Here is a 26,504-nt window from a genome sequence, read left to right on the forward strand (position 1 = left end):
TGATAATCTGCTAGAATGGCTCACAGAACTCCAGAAAACAGTTGATTTACTAGGCTACAATGGGTTTATTTATTTTTTTTTTTAAAGTTGCACGGTAGGATCAGACAGTTGGAAGAGACGCACAGGACAAGGGATGAGGAAAAGGGTCCTTTTCCATGTTCTTTCTCAGCACACCACCCTCCAAGCACCTCAGCATGTTCAGGGACTTGGCAGCTCTCCAAACCCTGTAGGTCAAGGAGCATTATAGAGACTTCATCAGTAAGTATGACCAACTATTAACTTGGCCTCTGGCCCCTCTCCCCTCTCTGGAGGATGGGGGAATAGGGCTGAAAGTTTCAAGCTTCTGATCACGGCGTGCTCTTTCTGGTGACCTTCCCCCATCCTGAAGCCATCTGGAAGCCACCTCATTAGAACTGCCTTATCAGAATAAGCAATGCCCCTATCACCCAGGAAAACCCAAGGAATGTAGGGGCTCTGTACCGGGAACCAGGGTCAGGGCAAATATTAGAATGAAGGATGATCCTAGCACCTGTATTGCTTAGGGAGTGATAATAAGGTTTAGGAGCTCTGGCGGGAGCTGGAAATGGAGACCAAAATATATTCCTTATTGTATCGTAACATCACACCTGCAGAAGTGAAACTGCTTACCATCCAGCCCTTTACATAGAAAGTCTTCTGACTTCTGAACTAGATAATTTCTAAGATCCTTTTCGAATCTAAAATCTCTAACTGACTGAAAAATTAGACCTAGTTATTAAAGAATTGCTTCTCTGTAAACATCTGGGAAATGCAACTGAATACTGTATGAGTTAAACTCAGAAAATCTCCCTCTAAAAATAAAACAGAAGTAGGCAAACACACACACACAGATACACGCTATAAAATTCAATGCTCAGGGGCTCCTGGGTGGCTCAGTTCGTTAAGCGTCTGCCTTCAGCTCAGGTCATGATTCCAGGGTTCTGGGATTGAGCCCCGCATCAGGCTCCCTGCTCAGCAGAGGGCCTGTTTCTCTCTCTCCCTCTGCCTGCCGCTCTGCTTACTAGTGCTCTCGCTCTCTCTTTCTGTCAAATAAATAAATAAAATCTTTTAAAAAAGTTAAAAAAAAAATTCAGTGCTCATTCTTTTAGAGATGGGTTTAGTAAAATCATATGAGATTATATAATATTTTTGTTTCAAAAGCAATGCTTTAATAATGTAAGTGTAAATCATTTTGTAGTACGTTTGTTTGATTGCCTCTAAAACATAAAAAAGCTTAAAGGTAAGTGAGGCTTGGGAAAAAACAGGTTTTCTTGAAAACCGAGAAATGCAATGATTCAAATGGGATGCATATAGCAAAGTTACTAAGGGTCGTCATCCCTAATAATCTTTTTTGGCACCAGCAAAAAAGATCCCATTTGGATATAGGTTGAGGCCTGTAATAACTTTATGATAGTCAAGGGATTGAAAATTATCTTGTTTTACTTCTGGACTTTTGTTTGTAGTGGGTGAGAGTCAGTGATCTACTCACAGGGAAGACAGAAAGTGGTTGCTGGACTGAAATGCCCAGGAAAACCCATTTGCTCTTGGCGAGTTTCGTTATTTGGGGAAGATCATTAACCTATGGATATTGTGAGATTATCTGAGAGATAATTCTGTCATTGCAACATCCTGTCTGATGTACAAATCTTGCTTCCCACACCCAAAATGATTCTGGGTCAATGGTTCTCAAGTGGTCCCCAGACCAGAAGGAGCAATGCCACCTGAGAACTTGTTAGAAAAGTAAATTCTCTGAGAGCTGCCCCAGCTGCCATGGAATCAGAAACTCTGTTTTCACGCGTCTTCAGGGGATTCTGGTATCCCCTCTAATTTGAGAACCACTGACTAGGTCAAATCCTAGCCTCATCCACGAGGATGACTCTGGGACCCCAGGCTGCCTGCAGACAGACTCTGACAAATATTCAAGTGAAACTCCAAATCCAGACTGTGCTGTCCCTTTCTCCAGGTTGTCAACCCTTCACAGGCTACTCAAGACTCCTCATTGACCCTTTAGCATGGCATCTTCCTGGAATGCTAAATAATATCTCATTCCCAGCTGGCGAACTACCATTTATTTCTAACGCTGTCTCACAGCCCCTCCTGTAATGACATTCTATTGTAAGTGACCTGTCTAATCTAGGGAGTGATCTGATTTCCAAATGCCATAGACTGGCTCATGAATTAGTCATGATTTGACAGAGTCCTTGGAATTTCTAGGGTTAAGCATTACATTGAAAATTCAACATGTTGGAAATCTGGTTGGTGGCTTTGAAGTCACTTAGACATGAGTTTGAGTCTTAGCCCCATGATTGACCACCTATATGTCTTTGAGCAAATTATTAAACATCCTCTAATCCTCAGTTTACTGTAACATAAGGAAAAATAGGATCTACCTCATAGCACTGCTTCTATGAATACGTGGCATATTATACGTAAAATATTTTATAGTTCTGACATAAAATAAACATTACATTAAAATATCATATCATATATCTACTCTTGTGGTCTGACAGTCATATGCCTCTTATTTATGGATAATTTTGAGCCCCTTCATTAGAGCACAGGGAAATCTCTTATATTTTCCACATATATAAATTTCAAAAAGACCACTTTAAAATGTAACTTTAAACAAGATGCTGACGTTTTGGGGCGCCTGGGTGGCTCAGTGGGTTAAAGCCTCTGCCTTCGGCTCAGGTCATGATCCCAGGGTCCTGGGATTGAGCCCCACATCGGGATCTCTGCTCAGCGGGGAGCCTGCTTCCTCCTCTCTCTCTGCCTGCCTCTCTGCCTACTTGTAATTTCTCTCTGTCAAATAAATAAATAAAATCTTAAAAAAAAAAAAAAGATGCTGACATTTTAATTTGGTTGAACATAGTCTAGTTCCATGCTATGTATTCAATTCTATTTCTTCTTCGATCCCTGTTACCTATTTTATTGGTAAATAGCAAAGATAGTGTCAACACAAATTAGGCTGTAAGTAAGAGCATGTTGAGCTACTGCAGGAAACTCAGAGTTTATGAGATACTTTAGGGCAGTTATGCTGTATCTGGGTGGTTAAAATCTCTCCTGGAAGAAGCCATTCCACTCCCGATGAGTCAGTGAACACTTCAGAAACACTGCGAACTGTCTATGCTTGGAGAAGCCTTAGGAAAAGATTAACTTACATTACTGATCTAACACATGCTGCTGGCCAGTAATTTCCCCACCTCAGTCCCTCTTTATATGTTTGTTGTGATAATACCTTAGCCATAAATTTCTAGCTGGAAAAAACCTACAGGGTCACTTCTAATGTAATGTACTCTGATACAACCAGTATATAATGCAGCATATTTAACGTAATGGCTATGTCCAGAAGGACACGTCATTGCCCTGGTTTATCCTCTGGTGACACGAACAGAGGCAACTCACATCAATTCATGAGCCCTCGATTTTTCAGATGTGAAATAAAGTGTGCCTGATTGATTATGTCAAAATTCCACTCAACGCTAATATTCCACGGATCGCTAAATCTGATGCTGGAGTCTGCAGAGTTTAGTTTTTATGGAAGTTGTTATAAGAAAAGTGAATGGATTTTTTAAAAAGGTATATTCTCTAGGAATGGGCAATTCAACTTAAAGAGAAATTAATCATAAGGTTATAAAGATTATTATCTGTGCATCTCACTATGGTTTATCTGTGAAGATATTTAACTACATGGTTATAAATAAATGTAACCGCAATATTTACTATAATAATTAAAAATTAGATAAAGTTTTACTGACAGCCAATAAAAATTAATTATAATTTGTTCATTTATAGAATATCACAGTCATTTAAAACAGTCATAAAAGAACAGTTAATGAGGTGCCTGGGTGACTCTGTTGGTTAAGGGTCTGCCTTTGGTTCAGGTCATGATCCCAGGGTCCTGGGATCGAGCCCCGCGCCAGGCTCCCTGGTCGGTGGGAAGCCTGCTTCTCCCTCTCCCTTTGTCCCTTCCCCTGCTCCTGCTCTTTTTCCGTCAAATAAGTAAAATCTTAAAAAAATAAAATAAATTATTTTAAAAAGTTAACCTAGGGAAATGGTCACAGGTTTAAAAAAAAAAAAAAAAAGCAGGTAATCAGGGATTAAATATATACTTTTTAATAATTTTATAAAAATATGTATATTTACAAAAATCTATCATACTTTTTTATTTACATATAAACAGTAATACTATCTGATTCAAATAATCCAAGTAAGCAATCCCATAAATGGTGGGATTACCTGTGGTTTTTATTTTCATATTTAACATACACTGGATTTTCTGGATTTCTTATGATGAACTGGTACTATTTGGGGAACTCGCAAAAAAAAAATCTTTTCATAGTGGAAATGGACACATTTTTCTCTTTGACCTGAAAGGCATCTCCAAAGTATCTTCTCTGCCCATCTCAGGTTCTCCTTTGCTCCATGATAGGTCCTTTCTGGACTCATATTTTCAAGTAGGATATCTCGGAGAATATCAGAGATACATTCTCATCGCCTCTTCTCCTCTGTGACAGCCCCAGCTGAGAATTCTGCATCTCCCCTGCCCATACTTTGCCCATACCCGCGGGGCCCTGTCTTACATTGGTCCCTCCACCGAGAACCCTTGCTTCCACTGGGTCTTTGAAATTCTGATCCTTTCCCAACTGGCTCGAGTGCCTCTTGGCATTTCTGATCTCTCTCTCTGTCTTTCTCTCTCTCCCTACTTTCTTCCCATCTCTCTTCCCTCCCTCCACCCCCAAAGTCATGTCGCCATTGGTTTCTCCTAGAGCACTTACACTTTCTGCTCTGTATTGATCAGGAGACAGTGTGCAGGATTAAAGGTCAGTAAAGCCTGTGAGAACCAGTGGATGGCTATTCCAACTGCACCGGGCAGGGGTTTCTCACTCCAGCCCATTTCTCCCCAGTGGGAATGTGGATCGAATGTTGCCAGCCCTTCCAATATGTCAAGAAAAGCAAGAAATCCCTACCTTTTTTTTATACGTAAAACCTTTAGTTTTAAAATATGAGCTCATTAAAGCAAAACAAAACAAAACAAACAAAAACATTCTGCAAAGAAAGAAAAATCTATCAGCAAGCTGAATCTCCGGACATTTATGGCAAGGCCAAGTTTGCAACCTCTCCTTAGGCTGACATCTTTTACATCTCTGAACCCCCTTATCACCTGGCCCAGAGCTGTGCTCCTACCGATTCGCACTCAGGCACTCAGCTGTGCCCGTTCTCTACAGGATGAGTCAATGATGACAGGCTCCGCGTCCAAGGTCCCCCGTCCACCTTTTACTGTTTCTAAATCGTTTAGATGCTGGGCTGCTCTCTGCACAGCCTTCCAGAGGTAACATGGAAGAAAATTCTCTGTGACCTAAAATGGGAAGTTGTCTTTTTTTTCCCCCCTGTTCTTTGTACTAACCCAAGAGCACTGTCAGCACTCAATAAATAATAAATGACAGTCATTTAATTACAGCTTTTATGCATCCAGGTCATGTTTTATTGACTTGGTATTTGAAGCAAAATTTTCTAGCACTTAGGAAGAGAGCAGTAAGGGATAAAAGGCAAGCATAAGCCAGGCAAGGGCCTCAGAAAGAAGTGGCAATTTTTATGTCTGCCTCGGAAGAGCTGAATCAGACAAGGAAAATAGAAATGAATCCCGGCCAGCTGAATACCTCATAGCGGGGAAGGGGAAACCATAGCATTACCTCACTGGCGTGCACCAAAGAGCATTATCTAACCACTTTGGGCACGTCCCACAGGCCCTTTCAGGGAGGATGTCAGAGATGACCTAATCAAAGGTAGGATCTCAAAGTCAGATGGCCAGGCTGAGGATCCCGCCTGGTGTCTTGAAAACAGTCCTGGGCATAGGACTTGTCCGGAGACTAAGAGGGTATGAGGTTGGGGAGAGGTTGGCACAGGGCTGGGGGAAGGTTGGCACTAAAGGATAGCCCTTCCTTAGCGAGGAGAGAAACATCATTGGCTTGACATTACTGAACCAGGATGGACTCCATGGGCACATCCCTGGAAGCAGGCAGAATTCTGCCAACAGATGGCGTTGCCTGAATGGCGCTAGAATGTAGGGGCTTACAGAAGCAGACAGTCAACATATAATGCCCACTGAGAGACAAGCACTGTTCTAGGCAGAGGTCAAGGCTTCTGTTTTCATAGGGCTTTCATTCTACCAGAGGGAGACGGATTATAAGCAGGCTTTTGAAAGGAAATGTCAGAGTTACACATCGTATGAAGAAAATCAAGCAGGACGCTGAAGTAGAGAGTCTGGTAGGCTACATTAGATGGGAAGGTTGGAGAAGAGCTCAAAGATGGTGACATATTAGTGGAGACCTTAATGACGAGAAGGCATCAGCCAAGCCCAATTGTAGGAACCTACAACCCTATAGGGGAACACAGCTAGAGCCAATGCAAGGGTCGTCTTGTGTTTGAGCATAAGAAAGAATTCCAACATTTAGGGACTTTACAAAACAAGAACAACAGTAGTAGAAGAGCTCAGAAAGAAAGAAAGAGGAAACAAACAAACAGATCCTGTAAGACATCAAAGGCCTTAAAAAGAGATTTGGGATTCATTCTAAGTACTTATTAGCCACGGGAGGATTTTGAGCACATGATTACAGTCAACACTTCAGGTCATAGTTCCCAAGATGACTATTAAGAGTTGCAAAAGAGGGACCATGGTCCCCTGGCAATGTGGGAAACTGCAGAGTGATGTGTGCTCTGTTGCCTCCCTGAACTTTATGGGGGTCGCAGGTTGGTGGGGGGCTTGCATGCCGAGGGTCAACTGGGCATGGAGTCAACATCAGTGGGGTTCAGAGAAACCTGGGTTCTTGCTGTGGTGCTGGAAGGACGTCAACTTGCCAGAATTCAGGTCCACCACTTGCCAGACACCTATCAGCACCCTGGGACCACCTCAGAACCTGGACAGCTCCCTACTTGTGCCTCTGCTAAGCTCTTATTGGCCTGGGAGCTTTATGCTACAAGCACCATATTTACTGGATCCATTTATCACCCACTGCACTGCATAGGAACTGTCTAGGAGTCTGTTCAGTAGAATTCAAAGTTGATATTACCCATTTTGCCTGGCTTCTAGAAATGTCAACAAGCTCCATGGGGAGGGGGCTGGCTATGGATCCCAGACTGAGTTCACCATGTTCTTGGATAGGTTGAGATTCACTGCTTTAGCCATCCTGTGCTCACTTTACTAGAATATCATAAACCATGATGCTCCCGTCTGACGCCCTTCTGAATTAAAACTATACCCACGGGTCTTCACTTCCTAACATCTAACACATGGTCCCACCTCCTAAATTCTTCTTCTGGCACAGCGTGTGCAAATGATAAACCACAAAGGAATAATCGGACAAGAGAAAAATGAACATCATACTTACATATCCATACTCCAAATCCCAGCACCAGCAATAATTGCAAAACCTCACAAAACATGCCCGGAGAAAGTCCCCAATGAGGATCGTGACGTAAGTGGTCAGAACATCAGAAACGGTCAGCCGCACAAATTCCTGTCGAGATATTATCCAGATTAAAAAAGAGGATCTCTCCATTCAAACGGCCCTAGTGTCAGCCTCAAGTTTGTTATGCTTCTGCATAGTATTAGCTTAGAAACTGCCATTAATAGTAAAACAATAGTGAGGTTTAGCTAGCAAGTGGCCAATGTTTCACCCTTATGTTATTAGTCTAAAAGTAATTACCCCACTTAAGAGATGCCTGGATGGCTCAGTGGGTTAAGCCTCTGCCTTTGGCTCAGGTCATGATCTCAGGGTCCTGGGATCAAGCCCCGCATTGGGCTCTCTGCTCAGCAGGGAGCCTGCTTCCCCCCACCTCCCACCGCCCCGCTCTCTCTGCCTGCCTCTCTGCCTACTTGTACGCTCTCTCTCTGTCAAATAAATAAAAATAAATAAATAAAAAATAAATAAAAGTAATTACCCCACTTCCAAAACCACTGTATCAAAAGTCTTCTCATTGAGAAACATTTATAAGCATGGCACGAGAAATAAAACCAGGAATATACTAACCACACGTAAGTTTATAACTTTGATCTGGCAAACAGCAATGTTTATGCAGTTAAAAGATGACCTCTGAAAAGTACTGGCAGCATCTGTGATACAGGATTAGTTTTTCTAACATGTTAAAAATGTTTATAAACCAGCCTGACAATAGATGGGCAATGCAATAAGGAAAGAAGTTTGCAAATGGGCAAATAAGAAATTTACAGAAGGAAATATGCAGTCAATTAAATGTTGAAAAACACTGAAACCCCCCACACAAAAGTGCAAATTAAAACAATGAGTTGTTGACCCACAGAAAGATGAATCTTTAAAAATCCAGTCCTCTCCTTATTGGTGAGTATGGTGAATGTCGACCCCCGACAACATTTGGGGGGAAATTTGTGGAAATCCATCACATTTCAAAGGAGGTAGAATATGAAGGAAATCCACTTGTAGAAAGATGTCCCACAGCAATATTCACACAAGTGCACAGATCTAAACATGTGAGTATGAAAGTAGGGCTTTTTCCAGATAAAAATTGGAAACAATTCAAATATGCTTAGGAGATTTATGAAATAGAAGGGCATGTCCACACAACGGACTATTCTGAGATCTTGAAAGAAAAAGAGTGTACTTGTGGTTAGAGACGCACAACGGTGTGAACATACACTAGAAACCAGTAAATTGTATAATTTTAAATGGGTGGAATGTGTGGTATAGGAGTACCTCAGTAAACTTTAAAAAGTTCTAGAACACTATGCTCTGATAAGAAATGGATCTTTAAAAATTTACAAAATAGGGTATGTAGTATGAACTCATTTGTTAACAAAAATTCCTATGTATATATGCATGTATGTATACATATAGGCATAGAAAGTTCTGGAAAATTAGAAACTGGTTACCTCAATGGTGTGGACTTAAATTTATGCGCAAAAGGGTGTGTGCCGTGGGTTAGAGGGAAAGTTCACTATGGAACCCCTACAACAATCAGTGATAAACATAAGAACAGACACATAATTACAAATGTTCGTTATTATAGTTCTCCTCGGCTCTTCCTTTTCTTTTCCTTCTCAATAATTTATGTCCCAAGACTGAAGATACTGAACATCTAGTAATACATATTTTGCCAGAAATACTAGTGTTCTTCTGTAATTTCTAAAGTCTTTTGGTTTCTACTTCCAGCTACCTACATAATCTCCCCTCTAAAATAACTAGTGAGAAAGAATTTTCTCATGGGGCAAAGGGCCATTTGACTAGCTATCACTAGATTCGTTTCCAGCCTCATACTTCGGAGCAATGCTTCCTGAACGCCAGATCGTCTACCACTTCCATGATTCTTAATACGTCCAAGTACCATATGAAATATAATGTATCTCAGATTTCTTTTAACTTTAACATACTTTATTCTTTAAAAAAAATTGCTGCTGCTATTATAAATATAACCTGCTATAAATAGCAGTTAACTAAAACATACATATAACCCAAACAAAATTATAGTAAAACCTTAAAAATATAAATTTAAAAACTTAGCATTAGTTTTCACCAACCACAGTGCCTGTGGCAAGGGCTTGTAGGCTGGCAGTATATTTCGGGAAGTGGTGTCAAAGAAGGGAAGTGTTTCATTCAGGGAAGAATGAAACAGAAGGGAGGAAAGTTTTTGCCTGAGAGCAAGCTAAAAGCTGCCACTACTGGGGCAAGTGAGTCTTATCCTTCTGAGGACCCACCTGGAAGCCTAGAAGCTTAAGCCTCGGAATTGTCCATGCCAGTGACAGAAGGAGGACATACCGATCACCAGCAACCACCCCCATTAGTCAAGGGTGTCCCCATGTGGTGTTAACACCTCACTTGATGACAGCAGAGGAACTCTGAAGGTAGAGAGAATAAGCATACAGCTGTTGAGATGCTGTCAGGGTAACAAGCTGTGTGCAAAACAGCTGGAGTAAAAGGTGGGCCAAGAGAGTGCGGGGTTTCTGCATAATCTGGAAGTTTCTGTAGAACCCGGCTCCTGTCTAGCTCCCCATATTCTTCTGGTATTGCTCATCCTTCTACTTCATTTCAACTCCCTGGCTTTCATTCAGACTCTCAATCTCTACACTTCCTCAGGCCACAGGGCCTTTGCATGGGACTTCACACCACTCAATCATTGTTACTTCGCCTCTTGGCTCGGTTTATACCAAAGAGCGCACACCACTAAAGCATCACTGATTCAGGAAGGTTTCACTCACCTCGCTGACAAGGGTGAGTCTCCCTATAAAAAAAAAAATACTCAGATTCCATGCATTTCATTCTTAGAGTGCTTGGTTAGCATTGTAAATTTGTAAATTTTGCATAATGACTGAATTAATGACTTTGTTCACCCCCAAGAAATTGTAGTTTTCACAAGAGCAAGAAACTAGCCCACCTAGGGGCCCACTGGACCTCTAGCAGCCAACAAGATGCCTGCCACTCAGCTTATACTCAATAAATATGGAACGAACGGTTGAATGATAGTAAATTCCTGCCGGTATTTCAGGCCATAACTTTGTTTCTTCCGGTTCTTATTCTCTTTTTCATTCCCAGGCAACTTGAGTTCAGATTCTGATAACTAGTATCAATAGAGATAGGCAATGAGGGATATTTTTTGGCTTCCATCACCATGTCAGAAGACCTTCCTCAGGTAAGAGAAAATGTCACAGTGGTTATAAAGTCGCCCACGTCTTCCTAAACATTCTCATCCCTGTGTTTAAAATCCTATTTTTTCCTAAGCAGTGGTCTGTCACATAAAATACCGGAAGAGGATTGAAACATTATATGGAAATGTAAGATTTATTCACAAACCACAGAACACCACAATGCTTCCTAAGAAAGAGAATCCCCAAAACAGTGGCCCAGCCCACCTGAGGAGCACCAGTCCCAGGTCCCAGCATGCTAGTCAGGATGGGAGCACAGGTTCCATAGGCCCCCTGCTGAGCACGGCGCCCCACACCTCGAAGCTTTCCACGCAGGACAGTTAGTTAAAATGCCTGTGCAGCTTTGATCAGCAAACTAAGAGTCATTAGCAAGTAACAGGAAAGAGGCATCACCAAGGACCACAGACTCTAGACATCCCAAGGCAGAAGTTTAGAGAGTATGAATTCATGCTCATTATGTTTCTAGGGACAATCAGCACTGTAGCACTCTCATCAGACGGTGTGGGTTAAATCTGGGCTCCTGTCATTCACTTCCTTTAAGAGCTTGAGCAAATTATTGTAGCTTTTTAGGCCATGGCCTCCTCATCTATAAGATAGGGATAGAAATATAACTTATCTCAAAGGGTAATTTAGAAATTCAAGGTAACAGCACTGGGCACATTATGGGCATTCAATAAATGTTAGCCACTGCTGTTCGCTCAGTTGTTGGCGGCTTTCTCCTTCCCCAAAATGCAGACCTCAGTATATAGCTTTAAATAGCAGTCTCCCATGGGTATTTGCTACCTACCTATCAAATGCCACTGCAGATGGACCTAAGTGGTTACATCTTGAGATTCCTTGGAGGGATAAAGGAGCCACCAAACTATCTTATATTCAGACTCAAAGATAGGTTTGAGTCCTGTATCATCCTTGAGGAAACAAAGCAGAGGGCATCCGTGGAGGAGAAGAGGAAAATTCTGGAATGTTTTTATAGAACAATGAGTGTTTGGGGTGTATCCCCAACCTGACATGCACAGCAGATACCTTTACTGTTTCTTCTGGAGTCACCTTTTTTCAAAAAAAAAAGATTTTATTTATTTATTTTATTTTAGACAGAGAGAGAGAGCGAGCGAGCGAGCAGGGGGTCATGAGCTGGAGGAGGGGCCGAAGAGAGAGAGAGAGAGAGAATCTCAATCATGCAGCGCCATCGTGGGTACAGAGCCTGACTCAGGGCTTGACCTCACCAGCCTGAGACCATGACCAGAGCTAAAATCAAGAGTCGGACGCTTAACCAACAGAGCCACCCAGGTGCCCCTGGAGTCACTTTTTAATGGTTGAATAAAATGTTCCCTGTTGCATGGATATTGATCTCTTAAAGACCAAACTCTCCAGCCCTCAGGGTTTTTTAAAGTTTCTTTTCTTTTTTTCCTTCTTTTTTTTTTTTTTTTCTAAGATTCTATTTATCTGACAGACAGAGATCACAAGTAGGCAGAGAGGCAGGCAGAGAGAGAGAGGAAGGTAAGCAGAGAGCCCGATGCGGGGCTCGATCCCACAACCCCGAGACCACGACCTGAGCCGAAGGCAGAGGCTTAACCACTGAGCCACCAGGTGCCCCGCCCTCAGGGTTTTTATGTCCCCTGGTTCTCTAACCACCAGAGACTCTACCTCCCTCGTCAACATTCTGTTCAGAACCACAACCTCGGGTCCAGCCCCTGCAGACTTTCCCACAGGAAGGTGAAAGAGAAGGGGACAGTAAGGTGAGATGGTGAAGCAAGGAAAGGCACCAAAGATGGGATTTTTTTTTTTTTAAAGGACAAAACAAGCAGCAAAGTCCCAAGAAGAATTAAATAAAGTGACTTTCCTTTTTAAGTCAATCTGTGTGGGGCCAACCCAGAGACGTCTGCATAATCGGAGGCGTAAGCATCCTCCTCGACTGCACTGGCATGCCTATCTACTCGATCACTTGCTCTTCCCCAGAAGACAATAGCCTCAATCTTCCTGACAGTCCATTCTAGTAAGACTCTTAAAGGGGAGCCTGCATACCTGTCAGTATGCATTCTAGAACATAGAGAAGAGAACATCTCAAAGTTTTGAGTTTGTGAAAAAAGCTTTTCCCCTCTGATTTTTCATGTCTTTCCACTTTAGCTGAGGACTCACAGAGCAGCCTAGATGTGCTAAGACTTAGATGAAGCACCGTGACCAGATGCGCTGACTTATATGAAGCACCTTCAAGGAAGGACCCTTGAGGGGCCCTGGGTGGCACAGTGGGTTAAAGCCTCTGCCTTCGGCTCAGGTCATGATCCCAGGGTCCTGGGATTGAGCTCCACATCAGGCTCTCTGCTCAGGGGGGAGCCTGCTTCCTCCTCTCTCTCTGCCTGCCTCTCTGCCTACTTGTGATCTCTATCAAATCAAAAAATAAAATCTTAATGGCGCGCCTGGGTGGCTCAGTGGGTTAAGCCGCTGCCTTCGGCTCAGATCATGATCTCAGGGTCCTGGGATCCAGTCCCGCATCAGGCTCTCTGCTCAGCAGGGAGCCTGCTTCCTCCTCTCTCTCTCTGCCTGCCTCTCTGCCTACTTGTGATCTCTCTCTGTCGAATAAATAAATAAAATCTTTAAAAAAATAAAATAAAATCTTAAAAAAAAAAAAAAAGGAAGGACGCTTGAAATTCAGAAACCTATGTACTTCTGTGCATTCCCTTCTTGTTGCTGCTGTCATGATCTACCACACGCTTTGGGGCTTAAGACAAATTTATTCTCTTATAGTTCTGGTGGTCAGAAGTCTAAAATCAAGGTGAAGGCATCAGGGAGGAAGCTGGATCCGCACCGTAAGGTCCAGCTTCTGGAGGCTGCCGGCACTCCTGGGCTCACAGCCCCTCTTTTCCATCTATAAAGCACATCTCTCCAACCTGGTTCCACTGTCATGTCTGGTTTTTCTGACCTTGACTCTTTTGTTCCTACTTGTGATTTCACTAGGTCCATCCACAAAATCCAGGATAACTTTCCTTCACTCAGCCCCATTGGCAAAGCCCATGTAACCATGAAAGGTAACATCGTCAGACGCTTTCCAGGGACTGGGACATGGACATCTTTGAAGGGCCATTACCCCACCCACCATACCTGTCTCCTAAGTAAAGGCAGCCTACATTTCATTTCATTTATAATTTCAGATATAATACACTTTATAAACATGTATGAATGTGCATGTCTGAAAATGGAGTATTTAACAATATGTAACTGGAAAGGGAAATGTTTATCTGGACCCTGAAAGCATAAAAATAAAGTAAAATAAAATCCTTAGTCATAGCATACTGTTTGGACGTGTGTGTAGCATCACATACATTGTTCTGCTTTTTTTCCCCACAATTAAAATCACAGGTGATTGGCCTAAGTCTGAGGAGCATCTAATAAGAGCATGAGGGCATCTAATGATATCCACATTTGTTTAAATTGTATCCATTTTATAAGACTAACACTAACTTTCAATTTTTCCTTTTAGATTACAAAAAAGAAGTACACAGCAAAAAATTATTCAAATAATTCCACAAGACCACATTACTGGGACTGGACTGTTGTCCCACGGGCAGGTAGATGCACGATGACATATCTGAAAAGTATCTGGTCCTCCTTGAGGATCCCAAGTCCAAAACCAGTTTATGAAATGCACAGTGGCAACGTCAATTCTAATGAGACTGAATTAAAGACTTTTCAAAATAACAATTGGATCTGTATAGAAATAAGAGATGTGGAATAGTTTATTGTTGGTTTCTTAATTTGGTTTCCCTTATTGGTCAGAAAGCCATATGAAACATTCTCTCCTTTCTCTGGTCAAATACCAGCAGTCTTAGACTGGGGTCATTTACATAATCCTCATGAAAACAACTCACCTAAAATAGTTATTTCCTTTAACACTTAAGGGACAATTATTTGACAAAAATGGACATTGCTGAAATTAGTATTCATGTGTGCTCCCCAAGGAACATTCTTTTAGTGGGAAACTGGAAATAATAGGTAAGAGTTCCACTTAAATATTCGCAGGAGCCTGCATCTAAATCTAGGTGCTTTCTTATAACACAAATAGAAGACGAACCTCTCCTCACACCATTTAAAAATATCCTTTCTTTAAACACAGCTTTAAAAAGGTGTAAAAGTAGTACTTCCCTCGATGGCTGGAGTGAGGCCTGCATGAGAGACTATACATGAAATTCATAGCCAGCACCATAGTAAGCCCTCAATACATCTTTGGTATTTTTTTTTTTTTTATGAAGCAACAAAAAAAATAGGCCACCTTTATGAAAGACATCATTGATTCTGCTCTTTCTTCATCCATTTATTGTCATCCACTTCTGTTGGTGACATTACCTGCCCTACCATTGTTTCCCAGCAGGGTCCTCGAGGTACATCTGCGGGGTGCACAAAAAAAGGTGGCCCAGTGCTATTTCCGGTGAGGGAGGCATTGTAGGCCTTGATCATGTTGGCTTCCCAGAGGGTAATATTGGCCTTTACCAGCTTCTCCTCTTCAATCTAGGATGCAAAGGGATGGAAGCAATGATGGAGACAGCACAGGTTTCAAAGGCCTTTCTAGCAATCTGGAGACAGGGAATGTAACAACACAGGGATGCCGAAAGCCATCCAGATACGAGACTCACCTTGTTGTTAATCTCATCCATCAAGGCCAGAATAAATACATACAGGTTGCCTAAAAGTAGAGCAAAAATGCGTCCCAGTAGCCATTTCAGAGCGATGAGGGGATGGTAGTCTTCCAATTCAGCAAATAAGTCAAACAGTGTTGGGCAGAACATCCCCAGCAGGGACATGACCATGTTCATCTACAGGGAGACACAAGGAATTAACTAAGTTAATGGTATTTTAAAAATAATTGCTTTCTTCCAGGATTTTGCAAGATTTCAGCTACATTTCCTACATCTTTTATAAGACTAAAGAAGATTATCTCATGCACTTTTAAAATTTGATCTCAATAAAACAACAAAGAAAATATTCAAGTCCCATTCTCAAGGCATGCTTGAGCATGAGCCTGTATATGTGCCAGTAATAACAGTCTGTTTCCTAGTATAATGAGGGAAGTAATTTATATCACCCTATGTCCAATGAACACATGATTCTACATGGGAATTGATTCTGATATGGTGATACACTTTTTTCTTTTTTTAAAAGATTTTTATTTATTTATTTGACAGAGAGATCACAAGTAGGCAGAGAGGCAGGCAGAGAGAGAGGAGGAAGCAGGCTCCCTGCTGAGCTGAGTGCCCAATGCCAGACTCGATCCCAGAACCCTGATGCCATGACCTGAACCGAAGGCCGAGGCTTAACCCACTGAGCACCCAGGCGTCCCACGGTCATACACTTTGCAACAAGAGTTCCAATGGAAAGCGAAAATGATCTTCTTGGGGAATGAGGTCCAAACTGGAAATACTCGTTTGACAATTATCAGCATATGGGCTAGTTCAATCAGTTGGAATAAATGAGCTCCCTGAAATGGGCTCAGGACTAAGTACTGAATTCTGGGGAATACACCCTATTAGGGGCAAAAAAGAAAAAAAAAAAAAAAAAGGAATGGGTTTACCAAGGAAAACAGGACATTCAGAGAAACAACAGGAGAACACAAATCATGATGTTATCAAAGCTGAAGTAGGAAATTTCCAGGAGTGAAGAAATGGTTTAGAATGGCAGTGTGGGGGAGGGGGAGAGAATATGAAAAATAGCAAATGTATGGTCCATATCTCCTTCATAATTAAAATATTAGGCTCTATTAAATCAGGGAAAAGAATCCAGTGCATGTACTACTTTCGTGATGGGGAAAAAGCCTCCCTGAATGCAAAAAGACTTTGGGGAGCCCTGGCCAGGGCCTTTCCTAAACACCTGGTTCAAACTGTCACCACTAAACATTTCCTATTGCCATTTCTTGATTCTGTGTTTTGAATGATTGTAACTACCAGATTGTATTGAGAAAATACTGTCAGTATGGTTTTTCCCATTTTTATTAAGAACGTTACATGAGCATGACTAAGAGAAGATAAAAATCAGCATGACATAATATAAAATCAGCACGTATAATTTCAGCTTAAGGTAAAAACTTGGCAGATCCTGTGCAATCTTTTATAAGGTTAATTTAAATTCTGTTTCATCAAATGTATAAAGTTATTCATGAATTCCCATTACTACCTTTGTTGGCCCTTAGGACTCAGGGTCCCCTTAAATAGGTGTTAAACAAACTCTTATGTAGAATGATCCTTCTACCTAATGAAAAGAAACTACCTACATTTTACTATGATTCATTTATACAAAACTATGATCAATATGAACCATGGGCCAAAGTAATAGAAGTTATCACAACTATAAGAAACTCTGACGACAAACTTGATAAATGCTTTGAGGTTCTCCTCTGCTTTAAATAAATAAAATACCTCTACCTAATGACATTTTATAGGTTTCCATGAAATGTCTGTGCTGTTATAGACTCCCATCTCCAGGATTATCATTTCTGAAATACACGGAATGTTTTCATTTGGAGCCTTTTGTTGTAAGTAGGCTATACTTTGTCCAAGATATTTCTAGAAAATTCTATGCTTATAAGGACTTTCTGAATCTTTCTGGTCTACAAGGCTCAGCAGAAGTTTCAGTGTGGGCACTCTACACTTCCCACAGCCTTAATCTATACATACTTTGAAAATGCTCAAGTTTAAAAAGATGCCACATTGTATGCCAGGACATTTTATGAAAGGCAACAGGCCCTAGCAACAAGACATAGCGATTTCCTTATTCCCTACATCTGAATTTCCTTGTTCTCTACATCTGCTCTCCTTCCTCTGACCTGCTCAATGGGCACATATCCTGAAGACACGTCACCATCAGACTGAATTCCAGGCAAAGAGCTGGCCTTCCTCATTCGACTATCTCTTGGAGGGGGTGGAAATAAGGCAAAGGGAGGAGAAGAGAGACTGCTAGGGAGAAACAGAGAGAATCCCAGACTTGCCGAAAGCGGAGGAGGTAATCTGAATGTTTCCAGTGAGAGAAACATAGGAACCAAGGACTCTAACATTGCTGTTTCAAAGAATTAGGGCAACAATTGGATCTTTCAGGGATCTACAGAGAATCTACAGAGAAAGAAACATAGAGTCATGGAAGGACTGTTGGCTCTGAAATCAAGATTCCTGGGTTTTAACTCACTCTTCCCCGTGGTTCTGTGACCTGAACACACCACCCCTCCTCCTGACATTCATTAACCGCATCTGTAAAATATACTGGTTGGAATATATGCGTTCTAGTGTCTCTTTCCACTCTGGCTTTCCATAAAATCACAAAATGAGAGACAGACAGACAGTAGAAAGATCTGGAAATAAGGATGGAATGGAGTGGAGAGCGTGTGACCGGACGGCGTGAGGTAGACAGGAAAAAGACGGCCTAATTTAACACTGCACCGGAGAAGCATAACCACACAGTTCCTAATGTCAGGTTCTAAGCACATAAAAAGCATGCAGAGACGAACTTCATTCTTCTCCCACCACCCAAGGGTGTCAGGATCTTGCTGTGCAAATTCCTGGGATCGCTTCACAGCCCAAAAGATGAGGTATCCACTCCCGCCAAGTGTTAGAAACACGAAGAAGTTAGCGAGAAACCTCAGGAATCTGATCAAGTGGACGTTTTCTTCTACTTGGGCTGCTCTCTCCTCTATGATTGCTTCCTGTACTCAAGCAAAACAGAAAAAAGAAAAATGTGTCTGAGCTACGAAAACTAGCATACACTCACAAGCTATTTTGGCAAACGTCGAATGAGGAATGAAAATCGGCACTCTACCTGGGATTCCACAAACCAGGCGGGTATCAGCAGCAAGTAAGAACGAGTGAGGGAAAGAAGGGAGAATTCTTATAAACTCTGATCTCAGATGAGGACGAACTTCTTTCTAGATTCTCTTCTGATAGTCTTTTTTTTTTTTTTCTGAAGCTCCAAAATAATACCCAAGGGTCATTTTAAATATTGAGCCAGCTTATTCCTGTAAATGATTAGTAAGCTTTGTTCTATTATGGAGACTATCTGATTTCTGATTATTAATGGCCTCCTGTTTCAAGCCAATGGCAGTATTTTTATTACCAAATTTAGAGAAGAAATTGTGCTGTCGTGTGTCCTATTTTCCAATCACAATCAGAACCCTGCCCGGATCCTGGTAGGCAGAAATGATGAGTTAATCTTTCTTTTAATTGTCGGGATACTTCGCTAGCTAAACTGTATGGAATGGCTCTGATTTTGGTCTTTGAAATCCAAAGGCACGGGTCTTGAAGTTGATGTGTTTACCTTAAAGTTCATGGTGATAGAATTGAATTTGTTGTCTGCTGTTTCCGGGTTGCCGATCAGGTAGTCCCAGCTCGTAAACATCTTCCAGCTGAAGTTGAATGTGTTGTCTTCACCACCCCCATCATCCCCGATATTTTTGGTCATCCTATAAAAACACAGGGTTTAATACAGCCCCCTGGATCCACAAAGAAAGGGAAAGGGTAGGGAGTAGCAAAATAGTACAATTACAGGCAGCCTGAAGAAGCAGTATCCTGAAAGCATGTATTTTCAAACGAAATTTGTTCTTAGGACCAGAAAACAAAAGTTGATCTTCAAATTTTGGTTTTAATTCTTTAAACTGTTCATTTTCCAGGCCTTTCGAGATTAAAAGACTGTGAGGCATTGATGATGATTTTAACAATTAAACAGGTCCTACAAAAATATGTATTTTTAATTTGTTTTCCTCAACTGTTTTCTTAGCATCATACACTTGGTTCTTAACCTTTTGCAGGATAAGGCTCTCTTCAGAAATCTGACAAAAACCTATGGGTCCCTCCCCAGGAAAAAAAAAAAATATGTGTATACCCTTAAACTTCTAGGAAGCTTTAGCTTATTTCCAGACCCCCATGCAGTTAGGAATGAACTATAACCCAGGGCCGGTCAGGAAACTCCTGCATAGCAACTCCCACCAAGTATCTCTTCCCAAAGAACAGACTGAATGCATCAAATTTCTCCATACTTTACAACTCTTGAACAAAAATCAAAATTTTTATACAATGTTCATGCCAACTGGTTACATATATCCTAATCTACATATTTTAATATATAGAACTGATTAGAATATGTGTGTGTATATGTATACACACACACATATTTTTTTTTTGCTTGGAGAGCTTAAAATGCATTTACTTACAGTTTATTTCAGTGGTTAAAGATCTATATTCCACTCACTCCACTTCCTTTCTTTTCCCCTTATCACTATAAATAGCAAAATTAAAATTTCATATGATACATATTATAAAATGATCCCATAAGGTTTTGGTTTTCTGAGTATTCCAGTGCTGTGGAACCAAAAAGGAAAGAAGAACCATGCCATAAAGCTGACATTATAGGTTGGCAGGCATCTCTGAGGTGGCTTACATCCCTTACTATTAGCTTCACTCCTTATAGAGGTTTATATATTTTAAATGTGCAAAGTTATGAAAAAATCACCAAAAATAATTATCCCTTACATCAGTCTATCACTTTGCCCTTTGAAATGGTGTCCGTACGTATCACCATGTTTTCCCTTTCTCAACAACTGAACAAAAAGTCAAGGGAGTTAATATTATTCTCTCTTTACAGATGGAGAAGCTAAGGGTTAGCATTATGAAGTGATTTGCTGGACACTTTCCAGGAGTTAACCACAGACGTAGGTCAAGGGCTTAGGCTCTCCGACTTCACTCTGGTGCCCAAGCTAGGCCCGCATGAGATAGGTTGAATCACATAAAATGCCTCTTTGTAGGTCAAAAGGGGTTGAAATCCAAGATTTCCACTGGTTTAATCGAGGGAGAAGATTACTTCATTCATATGCCACCATCCATTTCCGCACTCTCACTGAGCAAAGGGCAAGGTTTTGGGTCAAAATGGATGCTTCACAGATTGAAGTTTCGAATGGAGCTTCCCTGGCAAAATTGTGTGGCTGTAGACAGCCTCCCAGATAAGGGAGCATGAGCTGGGCGAGTCCAGAGCACCCAGCATGCAGCAACTGACGAGGAAGAGGGGAATTCTCAGAGAAGGAAGGAAAGACAAAGTGCAGGACTGTAGGACACTTCTGTTCGGAGGGAGCCCTGATACCTATTAAATGTTCCATGGACAGCTCTAGCCCTTGCCCAAATGCACATACCTCTGAACATTCTTCTCTCTTCAAGGAGGCTATAGATCTGAACCACTGTGTCTATGAGAGGCAACCTCCCCGTATCTGTTGCTTTGTTGGGAGGCTGTAGAAAGCAATGGTTGCATTCATGCCTTTGCCTCAACTTCTTGCCTCGGACCTCAAGTTTACATCTCTGTTTACATGCTGGGGTTATTTGGTCATTTTATGGATGCATGTGAAAGATTTTAATTACTCAAATAAGTGACTCTATAAATACTAAGCCAACAGAGTCACTGTAATGCAGCCTCTGCTCAAAAGAAAGTCAGGAAGAAGAAGGGGACTGAAAGGGAGGTAGGAAGCAACTCTCTAGAAGCTCACAGGATAAGCCTGCTACACAAGGGGCGAAAATTACGGCAAGGGCTATGCTCTACGGAACAGCACATATTACACTCTAGAGAAAGGAGAAACTGCAGCAAATATTTGGCTGCAAAGGCTAACACCTAATACAAGGATAACATCTGCATAACATGAGGACGTAATATGTATATTATATTCTATATTGGCCACAACCACTGTTTGCTCCTTAGTTTACAGACTGTTTCTTCAACTGAGCATCCTGGGGCAGGGATTTTATTTTGTTCACCATTAAATTCTCAGACACTAGACAGCCCTTCAGAATGCCCATAGTAATTGCCCATAGTAACTGCTCAATAAAGTTATTAAATAAATGAGTAAATATAGGAATTCTGGTTTTGGAAATCAAGTTAGCGCTTGACTGATGGACTGGCATCAAAACAATTCTCCCAAGACCTCTATAACATAACTGGCCCCTCTGATTTTAGTTTTGGCAAATCCGAAAGGTTAAAAGAGGAGAAACAGCATAGACTGGGGAATATGGTAATACTTTACCAGGTAGACAGATAGATACCTTATATTTAGGATCCCGAATTACCTTTGGACAGGGAGATGAATACTGTGGATGTGGGGTCTTGAAAACTAAATAGGACAGTGTCCTCTGGTGGAACCAGTTTGGCAGAGACGAGGCACAAATTATGTCACAGACTATTCCAAAGAGCTCCTGCTTGGGGTAACCTGGACCCTCGGGCAGAGGTCCTTTCCTGAGATGAAGCAAAAAGGCCAGTTCACCTTGTTCACAGTCCAGTGGAAGGGTCGGGACTCTCGCAAGTCTCTCCAGACTTCCATGCTAGCTCAGAGAACTGGCTCATGGATTATGGAGATTAGTCATAGCCCCAGATGCAGGTTTCTGCTGTGTCTTTAAACGGGCTGTTACACGTGCTTCGTCAGTTCTCTGAAGAAATTCTTCCCCATGCTCTAATAAATGTTCTTCCAGACAGACCATGATTCTGCAATTGATGGTGATGGCCTTGTTGGGGGCCATTCATTTTCTCTGTTGTACATGGTTGGGTTTTTTTTTTTTTCTTTTTGGTTGAGCGACTACTTTGGTTCTGTTTTGTTTTTTTAATGAGCACAGAATAACAGATTCTGCCTACTGAGCTGATTCTGCAACTTGTAAACCTCTTTGCACACAAAGAAAGGGGGGCCAGCAGCTGTTTCCTTGCCTTGTGTGCAACATGGAGTCACACCTTGAAGTTCAAAAAGGGGTGTCTTCAAAATCGGTTTGAACACAAGAGAGGCGTGCAAACCAGTGAGATGGTCTAAAAGCCTGAGCTGGTGTTCAACCCTTTTGTTTGGGGAATGTCATAGTCTAACCTTAGTGTTCGTATTAAAACCACATTTTACCTCTTACAGATTCAGTATCCTCTCGACATAAAATAGGATAAAAATTATATCCCATCCTTAAATTAATACTATTTGATTCCAGAAATCATGGCTCACTTCCCAAGAGGCCAGTGAAACTTACGCTTTAAGGACAACCAGAAAGCTGTAGCCAATGGACATGATCCCCACCAGAAAATAGGAGAGCGGCAGCCTGAAATTCATCCATCCAATTGTTCGTTTATTGTCATAATATCCATAAAAGAGGATGGAGTATTGCGCCAAGCCCTAAAATCCAACAACAAAGCCACTTAGCAGATGTTACAAAGAGCAACTCAAAGAAAAAAGATTAACTTTTAAGAGAAGCAACAAAATGGCATTAATTTTCAAACTTGGGAGTTGAGTCCTATTGTTTTTGCTTCGTAGAGCAAATGTTTCAGCTGCCACATTGATTGGCAGCCTCTTGGTTTACTTGAAATTCAGGGACTTCAAAATGGGCCAAATTTTTAACCAAATATAGGCTTGCTCAGCTGTGGAGCCATTACCGTGAAATGCCCATTGATTGAAACATCAAAACACACTTCATGGTGTCATTAGATTTACAATGTTAAGAGCTTGCTTAACATTTGGGGAGGGTCAGAAACGTGTTTCCTCAAAGTGTCAGGGCAAGTTTCCACTTCCCGTCACCTGAGCCACAGCTACATTGCGTCTGCCGGAATCACTGAGGCTGTGGGTCAGCTCACACTCAGCTCACTTTCGGCAAAGGTGAAAAGCAGGTGAGAGGTCAAGGGAACAGATCTGCACAACCTTGTGCGCATCAAGACTCTTAGAGCATTCTTCCAGAGCAAGCATGTTTATTCGTGCAATTACGTGCTCTTTCCTTAATATTACCTGCCAGGTAATTAGAATTACCATCTCCCTAGCTATCTGATTAACCCTCTTTACACGGGGAACATTGGCATATTCTGATGCTCTTTCTTCTGCCATAGTCTTTATCTTTCTCTCCTCGAATTCACTGGTTTTCACTCTCAGCTCGGAAGCACATTTCTGTGTTACTACATTTCTACCGCCGCAGCTTCCCTCTGACTTCATCTCTCTGGCGGTAACTTGGAATTACTGTGTTTTGTGAAGTGAGACAATAACAACTTGCCAATGCAAGGCTTCCTCCGGAGATCAAGTGAGTCACGCTTGAATCTTAGAAAGCCCAATTGGCTACCTTTAACATCATTTATGCACAGCCAGGGACTTGACGGCCCACTTAAAGTGGGGAGGCAGGGTGGAAGAGGAGAAAGTCCCCCAGATGCTAATTCCCCAAAGGAAGATTTAGGAGAAGCAATGGAGAAAATTGCCTTAAATGGAGATCATGCCTAGCTCAAAACAGAGGCCAAAAAAGATCTGGAATAATTATTGCTTTTGAGATTTGCAGCAAGTTTGTGTTTTAATACTGTGTAAGAATTAGCAGGCAAAATCTCAGAAGAAAGGAAGAAAATCTCAGGAGAGCTCATGGGCTTGGAGTAGGGTCAGGATGGAATGAGTGGGATATAGGTAAAAATCGAAGGGTCTCCCTGCACCACACCTGCCTTTGTGGGTTTTTTTGTTTTTTGTTTTTTGGGGTTTTTTTTTTCAGCTCAAGAAAAAAGAAATCCTACCCAAAAGAAAAATCTGGGGCTAAAGAACTAGCAGAAACCTCAGACCGGGGAAGCCCATGGGCTAATCTCGTGACCCAAAGAAGAAACCACATAGAGAGGGATTGGCCAACTACCCAAGACCCAGCAGTCATCCCAGGAGAATCCCCCTCAAGCAGTTCAATGACATCTTCTTGTTTCACATGCATCCAGTTAAAAACTCGGCTTCCTCTCAGCTATTGTAAATCCAGTCTCCTCCACCCATCCCGAACCTTCAGGCTGGCCTTCCTGTCCCAGAGCAACAATAAGAGAGCCTAGTTAGGATAGGCACTTGCCTCTTGTCCGTTTTAAAGATATCCTAAAGTATTTATTTTTTTTTTGCCCATGAGGACAACACACATCATTTTCTAAACTCCTCTGTTTCCCTGCAAATGACCCTTACTTCATTTCCTTGCTATTATTATCCCCATGCTTGGGGACAAGGCAATAACATCAATCAATACATTTCGTTGAACGTTTAGCATTTGCCAAACACGTTCCCTCAGCTCACAGGATCCCTACCAGAACCCTCTGAGGTTGCTCCTGTTAGGGGCAATGGGTCTTCCTCCACTCTTGGTGCTGCCTTCCGTGAGGGCAAGACCCCTCAATGTAACACTCTCAGCTTCTCCCCACTTTCTCATGCTGTCCCCTCACGCTAATCTGACAGCAGAGCCTGGAGGAAGAAATGGAGATGATGCAGGCCACCTCTCTTCTCTATCCTGCGACAGCACATGCTATGCCCTACCCCTGGAGGGAGCATTCTTTCCTGGGCTGGGGCTGCTGTGTAGGAAGTTCTGGCTGTGAAGTGCACGTGCCCACAGAAAGATGCCGCATTTTTTCATATCAGCTTTAACAATAATACAGACAACATGTCGGCCTCCATCTGTCTAACGCTTTGTCTTATTTCTGATCAGCTCACAACCTGGTTAAACAAGGTAGTGGGTGTTATCTACCATGATTCCCCCACCCAGCAAAGACTCAACAGCCCTATTCCTACTTTGCACATAAAGAAACGGATCTTTAGAAAGGTTAAGTGCATGCTCACATAGCCGGCAAGTGACAATCTGAACTTGAACTGGGTTTGTCTGATTCAAATCCATGTTCTTTATAACTCTACAAGCTCTATTGCTTCTCCTATGCTTTGCTTTTCACCCTTTATATCATGCTAGCACCATTCCTTCCCAGTAAAACAAAGACACAAAAAACCCTCTCAACCCAGTGCGGTCTTTTGACCTACGCCCCTGGATTAATCCATGGTGGTACCAGGACCTCTTGAGAAGGACCTGAACACCCCTTCTGAAGATTCCAAAAGGCCTCACCTCCACATACTTAAACATTACAACCAGATGTCACTTTCTAGTGTATAATGGCAGCACCGGGATTGAGAGACACCTCCAACACAACAGGAAAAGAGAAAGTAGATAGACAACAAGCATCTGGTGAACTTGTTAGGTTAGCACAATAGCTACTGAGCCAGACGGCTCATCTGGTATGTGTACCACTCAATGCTTGGCACTTCATAAATATTAGATGGCAACCCAAAGGGATAAGGTTCGTTTTGGGGGGGAATCCTGATGATTTCACAAAGGTTTCTTCAGTTTGCTTACAACTCCATGTGCCATCAAGCGTGTAAATAAAAGAGGCACTACTGAGAACACAACTTTAAAAAAGCTTTATCCAATTCATCTTAGTAGCATACTGAAGGGTGACTTGAAACAGCCCTCCCCTTACACCCCATGGGCCCCCCACACTCCACACATCTTTCCCTTTCCCTTAAAACTCCAACAGCAGACATCTGGAAGTGACTAAAATAGCAATGACTCCTAGCCTAGCCAAAGTTCTCTTCAGTTTCCATGTCAGCGCACACGGCTTTCCCTGTGGGAGCACCCTCCCCCCACCAAAATCTGTGACAGAAAAGCCATAGTCAGAGCCAAGTTTCAAATGAGCACGAAACATTCCCATCCAACCCTGGGTTCCATGCTTGCACATTGTCTATTAAGAGTCTCGTTTCTGTCTAAGTGCTGTAGCTGGTCTTCGTTCACAGTCACCAACACGTTTCCCCCAGAAAGAGACTGTTGTGATGATGTTGCTAGGAATCGACTCGTGTATTTGTTTGGCTAAATAACTTTTTATTGAGAATTGACTATTTGCCAAACATGATGCGTAGAGGGAGTGAGATCCCGGATGGCTGAGGCGCCTGCAAAACATCCTCTTCATGACTATCTGTCACCTGAAATTATATTAGAACTCCACCCCTTTGGCATCTCTCATGATGGCAAATAGGTCGTCACTG

At 42.0% G+C, this 26,504-nt stretch overlaps 1 protein-coding gene across 1 annotated transcript in view; it reads right to left on the bottom strand.

The window, feature by feature from the left end:
• Nucleotides 1-26,504, bottom strand: part of TMC1 (transmembrane channel like 1) — a 384,104-nt gene that overhangs the window by 21,429 nt on the left and 336,171 nt on the right. The window contains exons 15-20 of the mRNA XM_059143592.1: nucleotides 22,693-22,835; nucleotides 18,977-19,121; nucleotides 18,174-18,368; nucleotides 15,316-15,495; nucleotides 15,029-15,190; nucleotides 7,407-7,535 (exon numbers count right to left, since the gene is read on the bottom strand). Of these exons, the coding sequence (XP_058999575.1) occupies nucleotides 7,407-7,535; nucleotides 15,029-15,190; nucleotides 15,316-15,495; nucleotides 18,174-18,368; nucleotides 18,977-19,121; nucleotides 22,693-22,835 (954 nt within the window). The remainder of the gene's footprint in view (nucleotides 1-7,406; nucleotides 7,536-15,028; nucleotides 15,191-15,315; nucleotides 15,496-18,173; nucleotides 18,369-18,976; nucleotides 19,122-22,692; nucleotides 22,836-26,504) is intronic.

This window comes from Mustela lutreola, chromosome 12, assembly GCF_030435805.1.
Source record: "Mustela lutreola isolate mMusLut2 chromosome 12, mMusLut2.pri, whole genome shotgun sequence".
In the NCBI taxonomy this organism is placed as follows: domain Eukaryota; kingdom Metazoa; phylum Chordata; class Mammalia; order Carnivora; family Mustelidae; genus Mustela; species Mustela lutreola.